This window comes from Dendrobates tinctorius, unplaced genomic scaffold, assembly GCF_039654945.1.
Source record: "Dendrobates tinctorius isolate UK_male_01 unplaced genomic scaffold, ASM3965494v1 ptg000070l, whole genome shotgun sequence".
Classification (NCBI taxonomy): domain Eukaryota; kingdom Metazoa; phylum Chordata; class Amphibia; order Anura; family Dendrobatidae; genus Dendrobates; species Dendrobates tinctorius.
The window spans coordinates 61,347,716-61,371,238 of record NW_027361738.1 but is presented as its reverse complement, the minus strand read 5'-3'; the positions used below and the strand labels follow the sequence as shown (position 1 = coordinate 61,371,238).

Below are 23,523 nucleotides of genomic sequence, written 5' to 3'. Positions count from 1 at the left end.
AGGCTTTGATTTCTGGATCATTAGGGGACTCACTGCTGACAACCTTAGCGATCCGCACGTTATCTCCTGATCTGATTATTGGCTGATTTTACTTTTATTTGGGCGTGACCCTTTAAATTCCAAGAGGATTGACGGATGGCCGTGCATGAGTTTAGTTTGACAGTGGAAAATGGTTGTAGAAGGAATGCAATGCAAATATTTACTTAAACAAACTTGTGGAAAGAACTGATGTCATACACAATGCCAAAGACAATCAGATGATTGTCAGGTCTGCTGGATGGTGGTAGCTGTGAGATTTTTATTTTGGAAACTTTTCACAACTGTTTTAATTTTCAATTTGCAGGTAGGTATTTTACAACAATCTGTCAATGATGGAGATGTAAACTTGTATCTCAGGCTGTGTTCACATCTGTGTCACGGGCACACTTTTGAGCACTATTTATCCTTGGACGTGGGGAGAGGGGTGCGGAACCAAAAAGTAACTTATACGCCATATCAAAACAGGCACCTCATTTGAACCCTGTGGATCCTATAATATATCTGTTCGGTGTACATTCACCTATAGGGCATATGTGAACATATTTTAATTGGTATGTCAGAGTTTTAATGTTGGTAATTATAAAGATTGCCAGCACTGATTACACAAGTGCATGGGGAAAAAGGAAACTTTACCTTATTGCCTTTTCTTCTGTCACTTGGCATTGGGTTGTCACTGGGTTGTTTTGCTATTACACTATATATATATATATATATATATATATATATATATATATATATATATATATATATATATATCTATATCTATCCCTGTAGGTTTGATTTCTTTACACCTTAATAATAAAGATCTTCATTTAAAAACTGCATTTTGTGATTACTTCTTTCTTAGATTTTTAAATTAGTTCGGTGATCTGAAGAGGTCTGCAGAGCAGGTGGGTTGAATATATATATATATATATATATATATATATATATATATATATATATATATATATATTCAACCCACCTGCTCTGCAGACGTCTTCAGATCACCGAACTAATTTAAAAATCAAAGAAGTAATCACAAAATGCAGTTTTTAAATGAAGATCTTAATTATTATGGTGTAAATAAATCAAACCTACAGGGATACATGGCCTGAAACATTTAAAGGGAATTTGTCGCCTCGTTTTTGGCTATTATCCTGGTCCCAGTGTGGTATTAGGGATGCAGTGTGCATCAGTATAGTTTTTGTCAAAGAAAATTTCCAACTATTAGGTTTAAAAGACACTTCATATCATTAGAGGATTCCCTCATATACCTTTTCTTTCAGTCATAGTGGTCTTGACTTTGTCTTTTGAGTCACTGATGATTCAGTGTACTTTTGAAATTATGCATGCCCATAGCATTGCATTTGATAGCCATGACTGGCCAGAAGGCACGGCAACCCCGTATGAAATCCCACTCTTGCACGCTGCCCATCTGCTCCCCGGGCATGCACACTGACTCTGGGTATACAGCCCCAGCTTCATGTCAGATGCGTGCATGTGCCGTAGTCGCTCTGAGTCAGTGTCTACATGATGTGTGAGCGCACACGCTATGCGCGTTACTATGTCCCTCTGCGCTCCAGCACATGCACGCATCTGGCATAAAGCTTGGGCTGTGTACACAGTGTGCATGCCCGGGGAGCGGATGAGCAGTGCACAGTTTTAAGCTGAGTGCAGACTGTGCGTTTTTTTTATGTGGTTTTTCGTGTGGATATGGACCAAAAATGCTATTGAAACCTTGTGCAAGCTTATTCAATGACAATCTTTAAGTGTTGTGCACATGATCAGTAAATTTCCTTTGAGTATAGGCAGTGTTTTTTTTTCTGCAGCATGTCAATTCTTTGTGCATTTCTGCAGCGTTTTTCACCCATTGACTTCAATTGAGTCAGTCAAATCCATAGAAACAACGCAGGTATAAAAATATTTGCGGATTTGCTGAGTTTTTGTTTGCCTTTTTACCGGCTTCCTATGGTGTTCCCCACTCTGTCATCTGTGGGACAGCATTGGAAACACCAGCACGGAGGTTCTGAACGGTGGTAATGCTACTGTCGATCAGAGCCCTGCGGGGTCGTGCTGTGAGATGTCAGCATGACCCTGCAGCTGTGACCTGTGGTAACTCTACCGCCGGTAAGACTGTTGGTCAGAGCGCTGTGGGGTCTGTTAGCGTGACCCTGCAGCTGTGCCTGTGACCTGTTGTAAACAGCTTACCGCAGGTCAGCAGGTGTGTGCTGATGAGACTGCTGCTCCCATTGGCCTACGTCTGCTGTCACTGATAAGTGACAGCAGGTGCTGATGATGGGAGACCTAACACCAAATTCCTGATGCCCTCGTCTCCTAGAAATAATGTAAAATAATAAACCAACATATACTCACCTGTTCGCTGTAGTCCAAGATATCCCAAGCGTCCCACTGCGATATCACATGTAGAACAGTCACATCGGGAGATGTGACTGGTCTTTTGGCCGCCACCGATACTGACAGGAGGTAATCGCTCTTGCAGTGTATCACTGAGCTGCCTTGAGTGTTCACCGGAGTTTGTCAGCTGATCAGCTCCGGTGATCCCACGGCACCACTGCTGCATGGGAAAGTTCTCACTCAGCGTAAGCGAAAGCATCGGAGCTGAGCAGCTGATGAACTCCTATGAACTGTCTCACGGCAGCTCAGTGATACACTGCGAGAGCGATTACCTCCTGTCAGTGTATCGCCGGCTGTTTTTGAGAGCAGTCAAATCAGTGACTGCTCTGAAAGTGATCAGGATCATCGTGGGACTTTATGGATTATTTTCTCTGTGGATAGGTGAGAAATATTGTGGTTTATTTTTTATTTTTTTGCAGGAGACATCAGTGGATTAGGCATTCGATGAGTATGTTTTAATTAAGATTCATTAAAGGAGTCTCTGTCATTATTTCAAATAAAGGACTTTATTCTGGTTGTGGTTTTTTTTTATTTTATACAATATCACTATGGGGTTAGTAATGGGGGTGTCTTATAGATGCCCCTTCACTACTAACCTGTGGGCTTGATGTCACCTGACGATACAAAGGTTACATCAACCCCACAAATATGAACCCCACTTGCCACCGCTACAGGGCAAGTGGGAAGAGTGAGGCTAAGCATCAGATTTGATGCATCTTATAGATGTGCCTTTTCTGGGGCGGCTGAGAACTGATGTTTCTAGTCTGGGAGGGGAAAAAAAACCATGGCCCCTTCCTAGGCTATTAATATCAGCCCGTAGCTGTCTGCCTAGCCTTTGCTGGATTGATTTTATAGGGGCACCCTATGTCCATTTTTTTTTTTTGTGTCTCCTTGTAAACTAGACAGTAAAGGCAAAGCAAACAACTGTGAGCTGATATTAATAGCTTGGGAACCTTTATGGCTGTTGGCTCCTTCTCAGAATATTAACATCAGCCCTCAGCCGTCGGCTTTCCCTCTGCTGGTTATTAAAATTACACGGGAGCCCACGCATTTTTTATTTTCTTTAAAATTAACTGTGTGTCTGAACGTACAAAGGCTGTAAGCATTGTGTTAATGCTCTTACATAGGCTGGTGACACTGTGTGTTTGTGTTTACTTATTGGCTCAGTAATGAGCTTGTCTGGCTGACACCTTTTCATTACTAAGCATAGAGCTAGGTGTCAATGACAGCTGCTGATGCCAAGCCCTAATCCCATTACCCTGATTGCACCTGCATCAGCATGAAAAAATGGTGTTAAGGGGGTTTTACACTAAGCGATATCGCTAGCAATATCGCTAAAACGTCACTGGTTTTGTGACGTTATAGCGATATTGCTAGCGATATCGCTATGTGTGATACTTACCAGCGACCGGCTCCCCCGCTGTCCATCGCTGATCGCGCGAGAATGTCCGGCTCCATTTCTCGTCGGGCGCTTCCTGCTGAGACTTCCTGCTGTGACAACGAGCGACGCTGGACGCGGGCGGGAGGATGTCTTCATCGCTGTGTATGAATGGTAAGTATCGCTGCTGCATCGCTGCTGCATCGCTGTGAGATCTTTCTGTATGAAAGCTCACTAGCGATCATTTAGCGATGCACCAGCGATCCTGACCGGGTCGGATCGCTGGTCGGATCGCTGGTGCATCGCTAAATGTAAAAGGGCCTTTAGAACCAAGAAATTACATCAAAAATTTTTTTAAAAAAAATTTTTTTTTTAGCTCAAGAAAGCCTTCATTGCTGTACAAAAACACATGCAAAAAACGCGTGTTTGTGCCGCTGCATTTTTCCTGCCATGAGATAAAGAAACCTTGCAGAAATTTCTGCAAGCAAATACTCAACATGTGCACATAGCCTAATAGCCAAAAACGAGTTGACAAGTTTGAAAAATAGGAAATCTTGATGGGGCAAACACTTTTTCACACGTATGTGTGTGTGTGTGTGTGTGTGTGTGTGTGTGTGTGTGTGAGTATATGTGAGTATATGTATATGCAGGGCTGTGGAGTCGGTAAGCTAAACCTCAGACTCCTCAATTTCCATGTCTCCGACTCCACCAAAATGGGCTCTGACTCCAATGCCCTGCCAGGGCTGTGGAGATGGTTAGTCAAACCTCCAAATCAGACTCCTCAATTTCCATGAGCCTGACTCCACCAAAATGGACTCCGACTCCACAGCCCTGTGTGTGTGTGTGTGTGTGTGTGTGTGTGTGTGTGTGTGTACAGAAATTTGGTTTGTCGACATTTTGCTTGCGCTCCTCATGTCCGACAGTTTAGAAAGTGGCATGGGCGCTGCATGTTTAAACTGTGCTCTCTCCAATGCTGCTTTCTGAGACCGCTGCCTCTGCAGGATTGAAGGAGGGCAGGGGCAAGGAGGCTGGTCGAATACAGTGGCTTCACAGCAGCGCTTGCAAGCATTATTGCTAATAGCTTGTAAGTGCATCCCTACTTACCTAGGACACTGGCCATTTCTGGTGTCAGTGGCTATTAACGTGGGCAATGAGGAGTCAACTATAGGTTAAAAAATGCCTCCGCTCTTCACAACAGAGATGTTTTTTGATAGTTGCCTCTTTTTTACAAGCACTCTGAAATTGTACTCATTTAAGAACATGAGACAACTCCTTTTTTAAAGCCTTTAATTCAGTGTGTGTGTGTGTGTGTGTGTGTGTGTGTATATGTGTGTGTGTATATATATATATATATATATATATACACTCACTGGCCACTTTATTAGGTACACCATGCTAGTAAGGGGTTGGACCCCCTTTTGCCTTCAGAACTGCCTCAATTCTTCGTGGCAGAGATTCAACAAGGTGCTGGAAGCATTCCTCAGAGATTTTGGACCATATTGACATGATGGCATCACACAGTTGGCGCAGATTTGTCGGCTGCACATCCCTGATGCGAATCTCCCGTTCCACCACATCCCAAAGATGCTCTATTGGATTGAGATCTAGTGACTGAGGAGGCCATTTGAGTACAGTAAACTCATTGTCATGTTCAAGAAACCAATCTGAGATGATTCGAGCTTTATGACATGGCGCATTATCCTGCTGAAAGTAGCCATCAGATGTTGGGTACATTGTGGTCATAAAGGGATGGACATGGTCAGCAACAATACTCAGGTAGGCTGTGGCGTTGCAACGATGCTCAATTGGTACCAAGGGGCCCAAAGAGTGCCCAGAAAAAATTCCCCACACCATGACACCACCACCACCAGCCTGAACCGTTGATACAAGGCAGGATGGATCCATGCTTTCATGTTGTTTACGCCAAATTCTGACCCTACCATCCGAATGTCGCAGCAGAAATCGAGACTCATCAGACCAGGCAACGTTTTTCCAATCTTCTACTGTCCAATTTCGATGAGCTTGTGCAAATTGTAGCCTCAGTTTCCTGTTCTTAGCTGAGAGGAGTGGTACCCAGTGTGGTCTTCTGCTGCTGTAGCCCATCTGCCTCAAAGTTCGACGCACTGTGCGTTCAGAGATGCTCTTCTGCCTACCTTGTTTGTAACGGGTGGCAATTTGAGTCACTGTTGCCTTTCTATCAGCTCGAACCAGTCTGCCCATTCTCCTCTGACCTCTGGCATCAACATGGCATTTCCGGCCACAGAACTGCCGCTCACTGGATTTTTTTTCTTTTTCGGACCATTCTCTGTAAACCCTAGAGATGGTTGTGCGTGAAAATCCCAGTAGATCAGCAGTTTCTGAAATTCTCAGACCAGCCCTTCTGGCACCAACAATCATGCCACGTTCAAAGGCACTCAAATCACCTTTCTTCCCCATACTGATGCTCGGTTTGAACTGCAGGAGATTGTCTTGACCATGTCTACATGCCTAAATGCACTGAGTTGCCGCCATGTGATTGGCTGATTAGAAATTAAGTCTTAACACACAGTTGGACAGGTGTACCTAATAAAGTGGCCAGTGAGTGTGTGTGTGTATATATATATATATATATATATATATATATATATATATATATATATATATATATATATAATCTCTTACGAATCGCTCAGTAGGCCCCCGAATGCCATGGCAAACCACCAAGTACCTTGTGATTGTCGCATTACTCAAATGCTGTCAAAGATTGGCTGCAGTGTTTCAGTGCCTGCATAGCAGCTATCGTTGGCTGGCTGTGTAACACAACCGGCACCTGACATTTATTGCTCTGGCTTGGCTCTTGAGCACCCTCATCTGACGAAGTATTATCTTACATTGTGAAAACAGTAATGAGTTCTTTGTACAGTTGTGGCCAAAAGTATTGACACCCCTGCAATTCTGTCAGATAATACTCAGTTTCTTCCTGAAAATGATTGCAAACACAAATTCTTTGGTATTACTATCTTCATTTAATTTGTCTTAAATGAAAAAACACAAGAGAATGAAGCAAAAAGCAAAACATTGATCATTTCACACACAACTCCAAAAATGGGCCAGACAAAAGTTTTGGCACCCTCAGCCTAATACTTGGTTGCACAACCTTTATCCAAAATAACTGCGACCAACCGCTTCTTACAATGCTCTGCTGGAATTTTAGACCATTCTTCTTTGGCAAACTGCTCCAGGTCCTTGATATTAGAAGGGTGCCTTCTCCAAACTGCCATGTTTAGATCTCTCCACAGGTGTTCTATGGGATTCAGGTCTGGACTCATTGCTGGCCACCTTAGAAGTCTCCAGAGCTTTCTCTCAAACCATTTTCTGGTGCTTTTTGAAGTGTGTTTTGGGTCATTGTCCTGCTGGAAGACCCATGACCTCTGAGGGAGACCCAGCTTTCTCACACTGGGCCCTACATTATGCTGCAAAATTTGTTGGTAGTCTTCAGACTTCATAATGCCATGCACACGGTCAAGCAATCCAGTGCCAAAGGCAGCAAAGCAACCCCAAAACATCAGGGAACCGCCGTCATGTTTGACTGTAGGGACCGTGTTCTTTTCTTTGAATGCCTCTTTCTTTTTTTATTTTTTCTGCTGTAAACTATGTTGATGCCTTTGCCCAAAAAACTCTACTTTTGTCTCATCTGACCAGAGAACATTCTTCCAAAACGTTTTAGGCTTTTTCAGGTAAGTTTTGGTAAACTCCACCTTGGCTTTTTTATGTCTCAGGGTAAGAGGTGGGGTCTTCCTGGGTCTCCTACCATACAGTCCCTTTTCATTCATAAGCCGACGGATAGTACGGGTTGACACTGTTGTACCCTCGGACTGCAGGGCAGCTTGAACTTGTTTGGATGTTAGTCGAGGTTCTTTATCCAACATCCGCACAATCTTGCGTTGAAATCTCTTGTCAATTTTTCTTTTCCGTCCACATCTAGGGAGGTTAGCCACAGTGCCATGGGCTTTAAACATCTTGATGATACTGCGCACGGTAGACACAGGAACATTCAGGTCTTTGTGGAGATGAACTTGTAGCCTTGAGATTGCTCATGCTTCCTCACAATTTGGTTTCTCAAGTCCTCAGACAGCTCTTTGGTCTTCTTTCTTTTCTCCATGCTCAATGTGGTACACACAAGGACAGAGGTTGAGTAAACTTTAATCCATGTCAACTGACTGCAAGTGTGATTTAGTTATTGCCAACACCTGTTAGGCCTCTTTCACACTTCCATTTTTTACAATCAGTCACAATCCGCCAGATTTTGAAAAAAACGGATCCTCAATTTTCTTTTGAGGATCCGTTTTTTTCCCCATTGACTTGCATTAATGGCGGATTGCTGTCCGTTGCATCCGTATTTTTGAGGATCCGCCAAAAGTTGCTGTCCGTCACCATCCTCAAAGATTTCAAAACGGAGCTTGCAACGTTTTTTTCTCTGGCGGATCCTCCAGACACTCATTTAACCCGAATTTCTTTCTGGGTGCCGGACAAAACAAGAAGAAAAAAAAAATTCCCTCTCCCTCTCCCTCTCCCTGCCACAAGTAAGTTACAGGTGCTGTTAATTACACAAATTAGAGAAGTATCACTTGATTTTTCGAACAGTGCCAATACTTTTGTCCACCCTCTTTTTTATGTTTGGTGTGGAATTATATCCAATTTGGCTTTAGGACAATTCTTTTTGTGTTTTTTCATTTAAGACAAATTAAATGAAGATAATACCAAAGAATTTGTGTTTGCAATCATTTTCAGGAAGAAACTAAGTATTATCTGACAGAATTGCAGGGGTGTCAATACTTTTGGCCACAACTGTAAGTAGTCCTGAATACAAGTTTGTATACAACCCCTGTGCAGACTCGTGTCTCCATGGTAACTTAGAAAAATACTGTACACACTTATAGTTGTCCGTGATGGGTGTTTTCTTATAAAACTTCTTTAATTGTGTTTTTTTTGGTGAAAATAAACAGATGTTCAGTTATTTTAGATGGTGCGAATTGATTTGCATGTATCATTCTGTCCGCAATGACAGTGATATGTGACTCCTTCATGGGAGAGCGTGTACCGCCTGTTGCCTGCCAGCATCAGCGGCTCTTTTGATTAGCCGCCCTGGCGAAGCATCACATGTAGGACTCGCTGAAAAAATGATATTGCTGCAAAGTGGGTAATTAAAAAAAAAAAGAAAAAAAAAGAAAGAAAAGCATCTGATGTCGCCAGGTATGAGGCGGTGCTCCCGTGTTGCGACTGTAGACCACTGGAATGGCATGTGCAAATTGACTCGCACCATCTACAGCTGTTCAGTGACACCACCATGCAACGCAGAGCAATTCTTGCTGCTAGAGTAACCACTAGAGGGCGCTCACAGCATGCATTTTTTGGAGCTGTATAAATCTCCATACGCTAAATCTCTTTCAACCCTCAGTGATGACTCTAGTATCCAGGATATTATTGAAATCATAAGTGGTTTTTACAATGATTAACACCACCAGCACTGTATAATTTGTACTTATTGTGTAATTTTTATCTAACCAGTGCCATCTTTATCCCCACAGACTCATCATCTGCTGAGAAACCATCCTGTACTACTCCATCCACATCATCTGCCCCTGGACTAAACCCCACTACGGTTCCTCCCTCCTCTTCGTCATCCTCCACTTCCACGGTCCCTGTGTCACCGGTGCCACAATCACCAATTCCTTCACTATTGCAGGACCCCAACCTCCTGCGACAGCTGCTTCCTGCCTTGCAAGCCACTCTACAGATTAATAATTCTAATGTGGATATCTCCAAAATTAATGAAGGTACAGCATGCTGTATTCTTTTATTCTTTAGCAGTTTGTGTCTTGACATTGGGTTGCAAATTGTCTCTTCAGAGAGGAAGAGGACTAGAACTCTAGTGCCACCTATAGGAAGTATCAATCCTGAAAGTCAATATCCACTCTCTAACAAGCCTTGTCACATGACTTAGGATACCAAAAAGCAGAAAACAAAAAATTTTGTAGACACTGTATTTTGGGTTATTGACTCTCGTTAGTGCAAAGTGGGAGATCTGGTTTGACTGGGTGAGAGGCGTCTGACCAGGATCCAAGGGGTAATATTTCTCCTTTCGGAGAATGACATGTCAAGCCTGACATGTTGAGTTGACATTGGGTTGTCAGTGTGTGGGAAAAAATATTAAAAAAATTTTCTCCAAGTGAAGGCTTAATTCTGGCTCGGTTCCGTTTCAGACCATGGATTCATTTTTGGAAACCTCCATACGCCTTGAATTTGGATGTAGATACAGCATGTGTGGCACGTCCCCTTCTATATCTGTATATACGGATTTTGTTGTGAATTTGTGAAATTATGCTGCATGTGAATCTGTTGTAAAGGGGTTGTCCGGTCTAAATTGAGAGGTCTGCAGTCACTTTGTGTGACACTAGACTTATGAATCCCCTTAAGCACATGGACTGTGCACTGCAAGGAATCGCTGGTTTCTGAGCCAGGACCGGCGGTGATGTAGGAGTTATATACTCCCGACCAGCACCCGACTAGTGGTCTCGGCCTCACTCTATACACTTGTGTTGAGTGACTGCTGACTTAGCAATTTAGAGCAGACAACACCTTTCAGATCTGATGGCACATGTCAGGCTCCCCAACAGTGTCTAAAGTCAAGGATGGTCGTTTTCTGCTCACTCTCCTGCTGCTTTCTGATTATTTTAGGCAATATTAAGGCATGTTAACGCTTTTAAAAAGTGTTCAGCTGATCAGCTAATGGCATATTGTTACAATATACAATCATTTAAAGGGGGTTCCTCCTCTTCATTCTTCTGGAGTGTATCGCTTGCCGGGAGAGGAGTTGGGGAACGGAAAGTGCATTCCTGTTTAACACTTTAGACCAGCAGCATCTTTGCTCTGCTTGCTTGCCCGAACTGTGTTCTCTTTGATACTTCAAATAAAGGCAGTTCTGAGGATTGAGGAGAGTGGTTTACAAGCTATATAGTAAAAAACTTGAAAGCACTGCGCTACTTACCTAGGTGACCAACCACTGCTGATAGACTGCAGTTGTCGCCGGCAACCAAGGCAACGTGCAGTAAACTATAACACTAAAAAGTCCACCCTTTAACGGAGAGAAATTTTTAATGAGTTAGAGTAGCTGTTTTTTACAAGCACTTTGTAAGTAATATATACTGATAATAGCCCTGGATCACAGCGAATATTGATCTAGGTTTCGATGTCTTTACGATGATATGTGTATTTAGCATACATTTACGTTCTTGAGATGTTATTTGTAGGAGGTAGGATATTTTTCATATGTTACTTTAAGTTAAAATTGCACTAAGTTTCAATCTCTCTTCATTCCCTCATTCATTTTCAACCCCTGATAGGCATTTTCCTTTCTGATCTAAGTTTCAGAATTTTTGTTTACTGCATCTGCCAGTAATTGGTTATGGGCGAACCCGAACGGTAAAGTTTTGTGTCTGTGCACGGACTCCAAACACGGAAGCTGTGTCCCCACAAGTGCAGGTAAAACAGACAGCTGCAGCCCTCAGCTTTATGCTTCGTCTTGGCTGGTTATCAAAAATAGATGGGACCTCACCCCTTTTTTTTAAATTATTTAAATAAATTATTAAAATAAAACTGCATTGGGTTCCACCCTGTTGTTGATAATCAGCAAGGGTAAAGCAGACAGTGGGGGCTGGTATTCTCAAGCTGGGAAGGTCCATGAATATTTGGCCCTCCTCAGCCTAAAAATAGCAGCTCGCTGCAGAAAAAAACGCATGTATTAGGCTGGTTTCACATTAGCGCTTTTTAAGCGCACGCACGGCCGGGGGTAGCTCCGCCCCGAGCCGGCTCTCTGCCCGGCGTGCCCGCCCCTTGCTTGTAGCGCCGCCTCCTAGCGGACAGCGGCGCCTGCGATCGGCGCACCCTATCTTTAGCATAGGGTGCGCAGATCGTGCGCAGGCCGTGCGCTAGTTGCGCTTTGACCTGTGCTGCGCACTTTTGACGGTGCGCCGTGCGCGCCAAAATCGAACTTTTCGGATTTTGGCGCGCACGGCGCACCGTCAAAAGTGCGCAGCGCAGGTCAAAGCGCAACTAGCGCACGGCCTGCGCACGATCTGCGCACCCTATGCTAAAGATAGGGTGCGCCGATCGCAGGCGCCGCTGTCCGCTAGGAGGCGGCGCTACAAGCAAGGGGCGGGCACGCCGGGCAGAGAGCCGGCTCGGGGGCGGAGCCACCCCCGGCCGTGCGTGCGCTTAAAAAGCGCTAATGTGAAACCAGCCTCAGATGGACCAATTCTAGCACTTGGCCTCGTTTCTTCCCGCTTGCCATGGTGCATTGGCAAGCTGGGTAATATTTTTGGAATGTCTGCTGTGTAATTGTCCTCTGACATCAATCTCAGAAGTTAGTATTGGGACAGCATCTATCAATCATACATCATTTCGGTGCCTGCTGCCGAATGTGAGTAAACCTATGAAGTTTCGTTCTGAGATCTTTCTTACAACAAGACTCCATAGGATTCAATAGGCGTCGTGGGACATTTCACTATTGGATTACGGTCGGAACTTCCTGGATTTATTTTTAATAGGTAAACGAGGGAATGTGGGGGGAGTTTTTTTTTTTTTTTTTTTTTTTTCCCGTTTTAAATTATTCACTTACCAGGTTGCCGCCCCACTACTAACCTTTGGCTGTGTCAAGGGACATTACACAGCTGGTATTAATCCCAAAATATTACCCACTTACCACACACCAGGGCAATCGGGAAGAGCTAAGGCTAAGTGCCAGAATTGGTGCATCTAATGCACGTGGCTTTTCTGGGGTGGCTGCAGGCTGCTATTTTTAGACTGGGAAGGGCCAAATATCCATGATCCACACCAGCCTGAAAACACCAGCCCCCAGCTGTCTGCCTTATCTTGGATGGTTATTAAAAATTGGGAGGACCCCACGCCTTTTTTTTTCTTTCATTTATTTATTACTAATAAATGAAAAATACTAGGAAATAAGGAAAACTACGTGGGGTCACCCCCATTTTTAATGACCAGCCTAGGGAAAGCAGACAGGTGTGAGCTGTTCTTACGCTGGGAATTTCCATTGACCTTCCAAGCCTATTATCAGCCCCCAGCAGTCTGCTATGACTTTACTTATTAAAAATGGGAGGACCCTAAAAAATGATGTGGGGTTGCCCTTATTTTTAATAATTAGCTAAGATAGCTGTTTTGCTCCTTTTTTTTTTTTTTTTTCACGCCCCTCGGTTTCTCGTGGGCTTGGCCGTTATAAGGCTGGGTTTGGAGCAAGCAGAGTTGTTGAAAAGGGGAAGAGCAAGCAGAAAGCCGTCTGAAAGGGGTGGGGCAAGCAGAGAGCTGTCGCAAAGGGGAGGGGCTGACAGCGCTGTCAAAAAGGACAGAGGCAGGTGTACATGGCCTTTTAACTTTTCAGTAACCAGTATTTGTACCTTTTTTTTTTTTATAGTGACTGCAGTAGAGTCAATTGAAATAAGACTTGTCCACTTTCTAAATTCTTGCAGTTCCCTTAATATATCAATTCTGCAGCATTGTTTACTCCATTTTTGTGCCGTTCGTCTGTTACTCCACTTAGAAATGAATAAATGTTACTAGTTGGAGTTGTTGCATAATCTGATACTTTCCAGTTGGTGCAGGCCTGGTCAGACTGCAGTGACTCTACTCTCCCTTTTACACGTGGTCAATTCTAATAAATTTGCATAAAGTGTAACAGAGCAATGACGTAAGTTTAGACTTGTTGTTTTACGGGAAATATACAAGTATTCACTAACTAGAGGGAGGCCTGGTGCTATCGCATCGGGAGGGCGGTAATGTCACGATGGGGGCAGGCTTTGCAGCATTGAGAATCAGTCTCCCCCATGTGCTCACCCACCTATCCACTCTGTATTTCCCCATGTGCTGACTTCTCCTGTCTGTTCTCTCTTCTTTGACCTGTCTACCCCATGTGCTATCCCCCTTGTCTGCTGTCTCGCTCCTTCCTGGGCTGTGCTCTCCCCTCATGTGCTGTCCCGTTTGAGCTGTCTCCCCCCTGTGCTCTGTCTCTCTCACCCCTGTGTCTGACTGTGCACAGAACCATACCACAGCTCCTGGGCAGGGGAGGAAGCAGAAGACAATACTGACATTACAGCAGGAGATTGCAGAGGATACGTTTAGTGAGATAAATTATTGTTTAAAAACAGTCAGTGAAATATTTTACCTCACAAAATGAATCCTGTGTGTTCCCCTGCTGTAATGTCAGTATTGTCTTTTGCTTCCTCCCCTGCCCAGGAGATGTGGTATGCTCCGTACACGGTCAGACACAGTCAATTTTTAAAATGAACTTTTGTTCGTGGGAAAACCCCTTTAATGTGACCGGCTTCCTCCACCTGTAGACACGTCGCGCATCGGCCGCCGGGATCAGCCGAATGATTCACTGCGCCTGCGACGGTGTTCCGCTGGTGGTACCACGCAGGAGGCTGTGTGAGTGTTGCGCACGGCGTATAGAATGTGTGTGGTGTGACGGTGTTCCGCTGGTGGTACCAGTCGCAATTTCCATATTAAGACACCCTTCACTTGGGCGTCCCAATATGGCGGTCGGTGAACTTCCTCCTCTTGGAATTCTGGGATACGGTGACATCTGGACAGAACAGGAAATGAAAACATTACAAGGTAATTATATAACTAGAAGGAGACTTGTCACGAGTGTAAAAAAAATGAGTTTTTTATTGCCAAAATCTGTGTTTTTCTGAACCTACCGCTGTTCTCAGCTTCTGTTTGGCCTACTGTCTTTTTTGCGCCACTTATGCTTGTGGACCCGGAGTGCGTTTTTCTGTAGTTTTCTCCCTCTCCCCCTTTGCTGCCCAGTCACCGCTCTGTGGCATCTGGACCTGGTTGAGCAGCGAGATCTCGCAAGTTTACGCTGTTCACTCAGTTTCAGATGCTGCCGAGCAGTGACAAGGTGGTATCACAAAGTGGGAGAACCTCTCGCTGGAGAGAGAACTTTGTGAAACTTTGTGCACAAGAATACTTGGTGCAAAAAAAAGAAAAAAATCCGCCCATCTCTGCAGCTGTGGGCTGAAATGGAAAACCGCAGCGGGTTCAGGAGAACGCAGGGATTTTGGCAACGTAACAAGCTCATTTCTCTATCGCTTCATTGGGGGACACAGAATCCATTGGTGTATGAATCCTCTTTAAAGTCTAACATACAGTATATTAGCACATTCAAAATTAAGCATTTATATAGCCGTACAATAGGGAGGAGAAGCCTTTTTAGGAAAGTGAGCCCCATTTGCCATGCAACTTAACAAAATCAGGCAGTACTTCCCTCTCGGGATCCAACTCCAGCCTGAGTTTCGGCTGCAGTGGTGACGTCACGGCTACTGCGCACATCACCGTTGCAGCCAATCACTAAGTTTAGTGGCTCATTCCCTCAGCCGAGCACTGGACCCAGGGGGAGGGAAGTATTTTATGATTATGCATGACAGGCAATAATTGGTGTCCAGTTTTCCGTTGCACTGTATTATTCTTACATGTACAGAATCTGTATCCTCAGACATTTTTTTTTTATTTTTATTTCGGTCTTTCTATTCTATTTCTTAATACCATTGCCCCAATGTCCCCCTCTGTAAGGAAATGTGAACAGAAAGGAGTTATTTTAATCTTTTGGTTGATTTGCTTCTGTCTGTAAAGAACATGCCAGTATATTATATTGTAGAACGACTGTTTCTTATACAAGTCCTATCACTGTTATTTGAGCTATGAGAAGCGTTGTTACACCTGACTGTGGGGAGAATGTTTTATATCTTTTTATCTTTTTCAGCATTTCTTCCCTTAGGAGGTGATTTTATATTTTCTATGTGTGATTTTGCTGCCATCTAGTGGCAGTCTTCTTACTGCACAGGCAGTGTGTAACCTGAAGGCAGCCAATGACTTTCGCTTTCATTTTTCAGTACACTCCTCAGTCTGCCACTTCAGGTCAATGGGCATTTTCCTTTTCATTGGCTTGGCATTTTTGTTATGTAGCATCATATTGTAAGGCCTGTTTCACACTTGCTTTTTTTTGCAGCGCGTTTTTCCCGCAAAAAAACGCATTGAAAAACGCATACAAAAGCATACAACTGCTGCGTTTTTTTCAAGCATTTTTATGAGCATACATGGAAAAAACGCAGCGTTTTTATGCGTTTGTATGCGTTTTTAGTGCGTTTTTACCGCGTTTGCGTTTTTTTCCAACATTAGGTGGCCCCTCACACTAACCCAAACCATGACTTTACTGACCCTAACCCTAACCCTGACCCTAACCCTAACCCTTAACCAAACCATACTTAACCCTAACCCTGACCCTAACCCTTAACCAAACCATACTTAACCCTAACCCAAACCCTAACTAACCTTAACCCTGACCCTGACCCTAACCCTTAACCAAACCATACTTGACCCTAACCCTGACCCTGACCCTAACCCTTAACCAAACCATACTTAACCCTAACCCTGACCCTAACCCTTAACCAAACCATACTTAACCCTAACCCTGACCCTAACCCTTAACCAAACCATACTTAACCCTAACCCAAACCCTAACTAACCTTAACCCTAACCCTGACCCTAACCCTTAACCAAACCATACTTAACCCTAACCCTGACCCTAACCCTTAACCAAACCATACTTAACCCTAACCCTGACCCTAACCCTTAACCAAACCATACTTAACCCTAACCCTGACCCTAACCCTTAACCAAACCATACTTAACCCTAACCCAAACCCTAACTAACCTTAACCCTAACCCTAACCCTGACCCTTAACCAAACCATACTTAACCCTAACCCTGACCCTAACCCTAACCCTGACCCTAACCCTTAACCAAACCATACTTAACCCTAACCCTGACCCTAACAATAACCCTAAACCCCCTTAACTAACCCTAACTCTAACCCAAACCCCTAAATTCCATGGTTAACAAAAAAAAAAAACGCATGTGCAAAAAAACGCATACATAAGCATGCCAATGCGCACATATGCGCACCCATAGACTTATATTGGGTGTCTTGCTGTAAAAAAACGCATTGCGCGCGCATGCGTTTTTTGGAGGCAAATCGGACGCACAAAAAATGCAACAAGTTGCATTTTGTGCGCCCGAGCGCATACCGCAAAAAAACGCATGCTCGGTAAAACGCGTACAAACGCATGTGTATGCGCACATAAGCGTATCCCATGCAAAGTATAGGAAAAAAAAACGCATGCGCTATTTAGAGCTAAATTACCGCGAAAAAAAACGCAAATGTGAAACCAGCCTAACCTATACATGTTTGTTTTTTTTTTTTTTTTTTTTTTAGTCCTTACAGCTGCTGTGACACAAGCCTCTCTACAGTCTATACTACACAAGTTCATTACCGCCGGGCCCTCTGCTTTCAATATCACCTCTCTGATCTCCCAAGTTGCACAGCTGTCTGCACAAGGTGAGCGATGACCTGCTGTATTCATGCTGCCAGAGTCTCGGCTTGTTAAACATTTTTCTCCCATGTGCAGGAATATTGGCCAGTGCCTTTTCTTTGTGTTGGTTCTGAATCAAAAAGTAAAACCAGTAACTTTTTTTTTTTTTTCTTTAAGCAACACAGTCCAGTCAGTCTCCTATGTCGCTGACATCTGATGCCTCCTCACCAAGATCATATGTATCCCCCCGAATCAGCACACCGCAGACTAACACCGTTCCTCACAAAACCCTGATAAACACGACGCCCATATCTTCACAGCCAAAGGTAACTCATCTGCTCATGTATGGATGGGAACTGTCTGGTTCGCTAGCAGCCTATTACCCCTGATGAAGCCCGTATTAGGGTGAAACGCGTTGGGCGGAGTTTTACTATAGCGTTATACCCTTTTGGTTTAATCACTAGGATAATAATCATATGAGATGGCAGATGCTTCGAGGCAATTTATGTCCAGCTATTTGTGACATTATATATGCCGTCTGTTAGCAAATGATGCTCATGAGTTTATTAGCACTGGTCACAAGTGGGGAATAAAGTCAATATTATAATATACCTGCGTGATGGATTTAGTCAGTGATAGAAATGGGAGTTCGACTTAGAACTAGCAAGATATAACTCAGAAATCTGTATGACTAAAAAGTAGCAAGAACTAATAAATGAGTAATAAGAATATATTAACGTGTGATGAATCATATTGGCCAGAGTTAGATGTTTAATTTTGTAACTTTACCCTAGTAATATTTTTAAAAAAAAATTATTTTAAGTTTTAATTAAATGTAAAGTTTTAAAATAGTCTTGGTTATTGGGCAGCCATTCTTCCTTCGGAATCCCATATTGTAAATTTTCTGTTGTTCCCTAAAAAACTATAAAGCAAGATGGATTTGAGTACATGATTGATTGAGGGGTCACTCTGCGACTTCGGCCGCAGTGGATGAGGTTGCATTGCGACCCCCTTCATCTCCACCAAGGTATTGCCACAGGTAAGTCGCCAAAGATCTGACGCGGTTGGACTTTCTTTTTACTCTGTCGCCTCATTGGGGGACACAGAACCATGGGTGTTATGCTGCTGTCCACTCGGAGGCGACACTATGCATAATCTGAAAAAGATTAACTTTGGCTCCTCCTCTGCAGTATACACCCCTGGACGGCGTCAGCCTTCTCCAGTTTTTGCTTAGTGTCGCAGGAGGCACACCTAAGAATTTTTTTTTTTTACTCCGTCTTTTTCCTGGATTTTTTTCCAAAGGACTACAGATGAAGAAAAGCGGGTCTCCAGCGAGACTCCCGGCATGGCTCCCTCCTCGGTCCCCCATTAGGGATACCCGGTTGAGGTCGAGGTGGCTATTCCCCATGTCGCTCCCTCCTCAGTCCCTCGGGTCCTGGTTCAAGGTCGAGACCCCCCTCCTTCCCCAACCCCTTTGGGGTCTGGGTTGAGGTTGAGGAGAGGATGAAGACCCCCTGACGGTGACAGACGCACCCTCCCTAATCCCCCGCAGGGGGCATTAGGTTGAGACGCCTCAGGTAGGGTCGGAGTACAGGCAGCATTCCGCAGCTTCCAGGGACCCCAGACCAGCTGAGGGATCTTGTTGGGGCCGGGGGAGGGTGCGGACTGGATGGCACAGCAGAGACAGGGCTGCAGCAGCAGCGGCTCCATAGCGCTCCGGGGGCCCCCCATACAGGAACCGCTACCCCTGCTACCCCCACCGCTATCCAGTCGACCATTCTGGGGGGGTTTGGTACAAATACGCCCCCCCCCCCCCCGGACTACCGCGCCGCTCTGGAGCCCTCCTGGGCATCAGGCCTCTAATTTAGACCGCGGCTTTGGCCTAGCCGAAGCCGCCGCCTTTTCCCCGCCCCCGGCCCGCCCCCCGGATGACTTAAATGACACACTGGAGTGTCATAGAAGGGGCGGATTGAGGCAGAAAGGGCGCGTTTTTACACAGCTCAGCGCGCCCTTTTCAGCTCTCCGCCCCCTCCTCCCTCTCCTCAGAGTCCCGGTGGCCATTTTTTTGGGATGAGATCCAGGAGAGGAGCATCACAGCAGTCTCCGGGGGGCACAGAACTGGGATCTGTCGGCGCTGGACCTAGGGGCACACCGGTGGGGTAAGCTCACAGCTGGGTTCTCATTACTCAGCTGTGAATATATACTTCCTATAAGGCTCTCTGTGGGTCCCCTCTGCGTAGCCACCCCTGTACGATCCCTTATAGCCAGCCTCTGTGCACTATGCCGGGCTCAAGGAAGAGAACCAGGCAGGAATGTTTCTATGCAATCTGCACAGCCTGCAAAGCCACTCTCCCTAGTGGCAGCACGTATCCGCACTGCCGGGACTGCATCCAGAACTCTGGGTCAGAACCACAGGGAGTCCCTACTGACGCTTCAGTGTCACAGGCCACGCCGGAATGGGCAACTCAGATGTCACAGTCTATGACACAGTCCATAGACAACCTAACTGCCACATTGCTGCAAGCTCTGCAGAGTCGGGCTCCGGCTATGGACGTTACACAGCAAACGGACAGCTTGTCTCAGGAACATGCTGCTTCCGACTCTCACAGACGTAAGCGGACCCACAGGTCTCGATCACCTGAGTCATCCTATAGCACAAGGTCGTCCCCCTCCAGGGAGAGACAGCGTCATTCCAGGTCTCCTAGGCAGTCTCCTGTCACAGACAGAGTGCAATTTACCACAGAGATCCCCCACCACAGAAGACCCCCGCCCCAGGTCGCCCTCCAGGGATCACCTTAGCGAGGCACAGGATTCGGAGGGCATCTGTGACTCCGACTCAGATAACGAAACGGAGAGGTCCGTGGTACCTTCTCCCCCTAGCAATACAGCGCTAGTTGAGGACATAATCTCTGCCATCCATCGGGTGCTAAAAATTCCAGATTCGGCCCCGGAAGTCCCTGAACATAGGATTTGCTTCGAAAGTGTTCAGAAACCATCTAAGATCTTCCCTAATCACCATGAGTTTGAGAAAATACTTACCAAACAGTTTGCGCAGCCTGAGAAAAAATGTGCTAATCGCAAATATTTGGAAGCGAAGTACCCCTTCCCACAGACAGACACCAAACAATGGACAGATCCACCTGAAGTGGACCCCCCGGTTTCGAGGCTAGCAGCGCAGACCTTACTCTCTCTGCCAGATAGCTCAACTCTCAGGGACGCAGCAGACCGGCAAGTAGAACGCATGGCTCGTTCTATTTTCGAAGCGGCAGGCGCCTCTCTGGGCCCTGCGTTTGCTTCAGTTTGGGCGGCCAAGGCCATCCTGGCTAGGGCCAAAAAACTACAGGAGGGTCTTCAAGCTTCAAATCCTGAGCTCTCGGACCAAGCGGTCCAGATAGCAGTGGTAGCAGACTACATGATTCATGCAGCCCTGGATTCCGCAAGAGGTGTAGCGGGAATAGCATCAAATGCCATCACGATCCGACGCATCCTCTGGCTGCGAGAATGGAAAGCGGATGCGGCCTCAAAGAAGTCCCTCACGCGACTTCCGTATCTTACTGGAAGACTTTTCGGCGAAAAGTTGGACACAATGATAGCCACTGCCACTGGGGGTAAGGGTACCGCTCTTCCTCAACTAACACCGAAACGCACGTTTAAACGAAGAAACCAGACACGATTCCGATCCTTTCGGAATTCCTCGGGCTGGTCCGTTTCGCGCCCAGCGCAAAACCGTAACCGCTCTCCACGCAGGGACAACCCACCGTCGCAGCAGCGACCGGACAGGTCTTGGCAGTCGAAAGCAGGCCAAGCGAAACCCAAGGGAGGAAAACCTCAGAACTTCGCTTCATCATGACTCACGAACTCCGGAAGACACCCCACCAGTAGGCGGCCGACTTTTACTCTTTCAGCAAGTCTGGCTGCCTATTACAGAAGACAAGTGGGTCAGGGAAATAGTGTCTTCCGGATACAAGATAGAGTTCACTTCCGCTCCACCGAACCGGTTCTTCCTCTCTATTCCTCCAACACTACCAGACAAGGCTCGTGCTTTCCACCAAGCGGTCTCCTCTCTCCTTCAAGCAGGAGTTGTGGTGCCGGTTCCCGCGAACGAGAGATTCCGAGGGTTCTACTCAAATCTGTTCGTAGTCCCCAAGAAAGGAGGCAGCGTCCGACCCATACTGGACCTAAAACAGCTCAACAATTACGTACGGGTCCGTCATTTCCGCATGGAGTCCCTCCGGTCCATCATTGCATCCATGGAGCAGGGAGAATACCTTGCCTCCATAGACATACAGGATGCGTATCTGCACATACCAATTGCCCCCGCCCACCAAAGGTTTCTCAGGTTCGCGATCAACCAAAACCACTACCAGTTTGTCGCCCTTGACCAAAGTCATGGCGGCCACCATGGACGCTCTGCACTCAAGAGGCATTCTAGTCATCCCGTACCTGGACGACCACCTCATCAAGTCTCCCACTTTCAAAGACTGCGAGGTCAGTGTCTCAATCACAATAGACACACTGAGTCGCCTGGGATGGCTAGTCAACCTACAGAAATCGTCGACTATCCCAAGTCAGACTCTAACATTCCTGGGAATGTTATTCGACACCGACAGGGGCCTGGTGCTCCTTCCCAAGGACAAGACACTGGCCATCCGTCTGGGAGTTCGTACACTCCTTCGCAGTCCTCCTCGATCTCTCCGGTTTGCCATGAGAGTCCTCGGCCGGATGGCAGCAGCAATAGAGGCAGTGCCATTTGCCCAGTTTCACCTCAGGGTCCTTCAACTAGCCATACTCTGGTCTTGGGACAGGAATCCCTTCTCCCTCGACAGGGAGTTCAGGTTGATGTCGTCAACCAGGAGGTCCCTGCATTGGTGGCTCAAACCAACCTCGCTTACATGAGGGAAGCCCTTTCTCTTAGGACACTGGAAGATCCTGACTACCGATGCAAGCCTGACAGGCTGGGGGGCGGTGCACCTACATCACAGGGCACAAGGCAAGTGGTCACCGAGGGAAGTGACATTGCCCATCAATATTCTGGAAATCAGGGCCATCCTCTTGGCACTGAGAGCCTTTCATCACTTGCTTGCAGCCTCGCACATACGGATACAGTCGGACAATGCCACGGCTGTGGCATACGTGAACCACCAAGGCGGGACCCGCAGCGCCCAGGCGATGAGAGAAGTGGCGCATATCCTCCCCTGGGCAGAAGACACGAGGTCGGTACTTTCTGCGGTCCACATTCCGGGTGTAGAAAACTGGGAAGCCGACTTCCTCAGCAGGCAAGGAATGGACTCGGGGGAGTGGTCTCTCCATCCCGAGATTTTTTACCAGATCTGCCAACGTTGGGGAACCCCGGAGGTGGACCTAATGGCATCCCATCTCAATACCAAGGTCCCCAATTTCATGGCCAGGACACACGACCCGCGGTCACTTGGAGCGGATGCCCTGGTCCAGGACTGGTCCCAGTTCCGCCTCCTGTACATTTTTCCGCCCCTCCCCCTAATCTCCAGGGTCGTGAGGAAGATCAAGCAAGAGGGAGTTCCAACCATCCTCATCGCGCCAGACTGGCCCAGACGTACATGGTACGCCGACATCGTTCAACTTACAGCAGACGTCCCCTGGCGTCTACCTGACCGTCACGACCTTCTGTCTCAAGGTCCGTTCTTCCACCAGAATTCAGGGGCTCTCAATTTGACGGCATGGCCCTTGAAACCTGGATTCTAACCCAGGCAGGTTTTTCACCGGCAGTCATTGCAACTATGATCAGGGCAAGGAAGCCTGCCTCCGCCAAGCTCTATTATCGTACCTGGAGAGCTTTCTTTTCTTGGTGCGAATCTCATGGACAAGTCCCACTCCATTATTCCCTCCCGAAGGTACTAGGTTTTCTTCAATCGGGCCTAGACGCCAAGCTATCCTTAAGCTCGCTTAAGAGTCAGGTGTCGGCGCTTTCAGTCCTTTTTCAAAAGCGCTTTGCTATTAAACCGCAAGTCAGGACTTTCATCCAGGGAGTTTCCCGATTGGTTCCTCCCTACAAACGTCCGCTGGATACGTGGGACCTCAATCTGGTCCTGACAGCATTGCAAGCTCCACCCTTCGAACCTCTTAGAGGAGTTCCACTCTCCATTCTGTCTCAGAAAGTGGTTTTTCTAGTGGCGATCACCTCGTTACGCAGAGTGTCGGAATTGTCAGCACTTTCCTGCAGATGGCCTTTCCTAGCCTTTCACCAGGACAAGGTGGTTCTCCGCACGGTACCATCCTTCCTTCCGAAGGTTGTGTCCAACTTTCACC

The 23,523-nt window shown here is 46.2% G+C and overlaps 1 protein-coding gene across 4 annotated transcripts in view; it reads left to right on the top strand.

The window, feature by feature from the left end:
- The window catches only part of WAC (WW domain containing adaptor with coiled-coil), a 119,017-nt gene that overhangs the window by 74,939 nt on the left and 20,555 nt on the right, over positions 1-23,523 (top strand). For all 4 annotated transcript variants that reach the window (XM_073581720.1, XM_073581719.1, XM_073581721.1 and 1 more), the window contains 3 exons: positions 9,382-9,630; positions 17,142-17,264; positions 17,416-17,564. In XM_073581720.1, the coding sequence (XP_073437821.1) occupies positions 9,382-9,630; positions 17,142-17,264; positions 17,416-17,564 (521 nt within the window). The remainder of the gene's footprint in view (positions 1-9,381; positions 9,631-17,141; positions 17,265-17,415; positions 17,565-23,523) is intronic.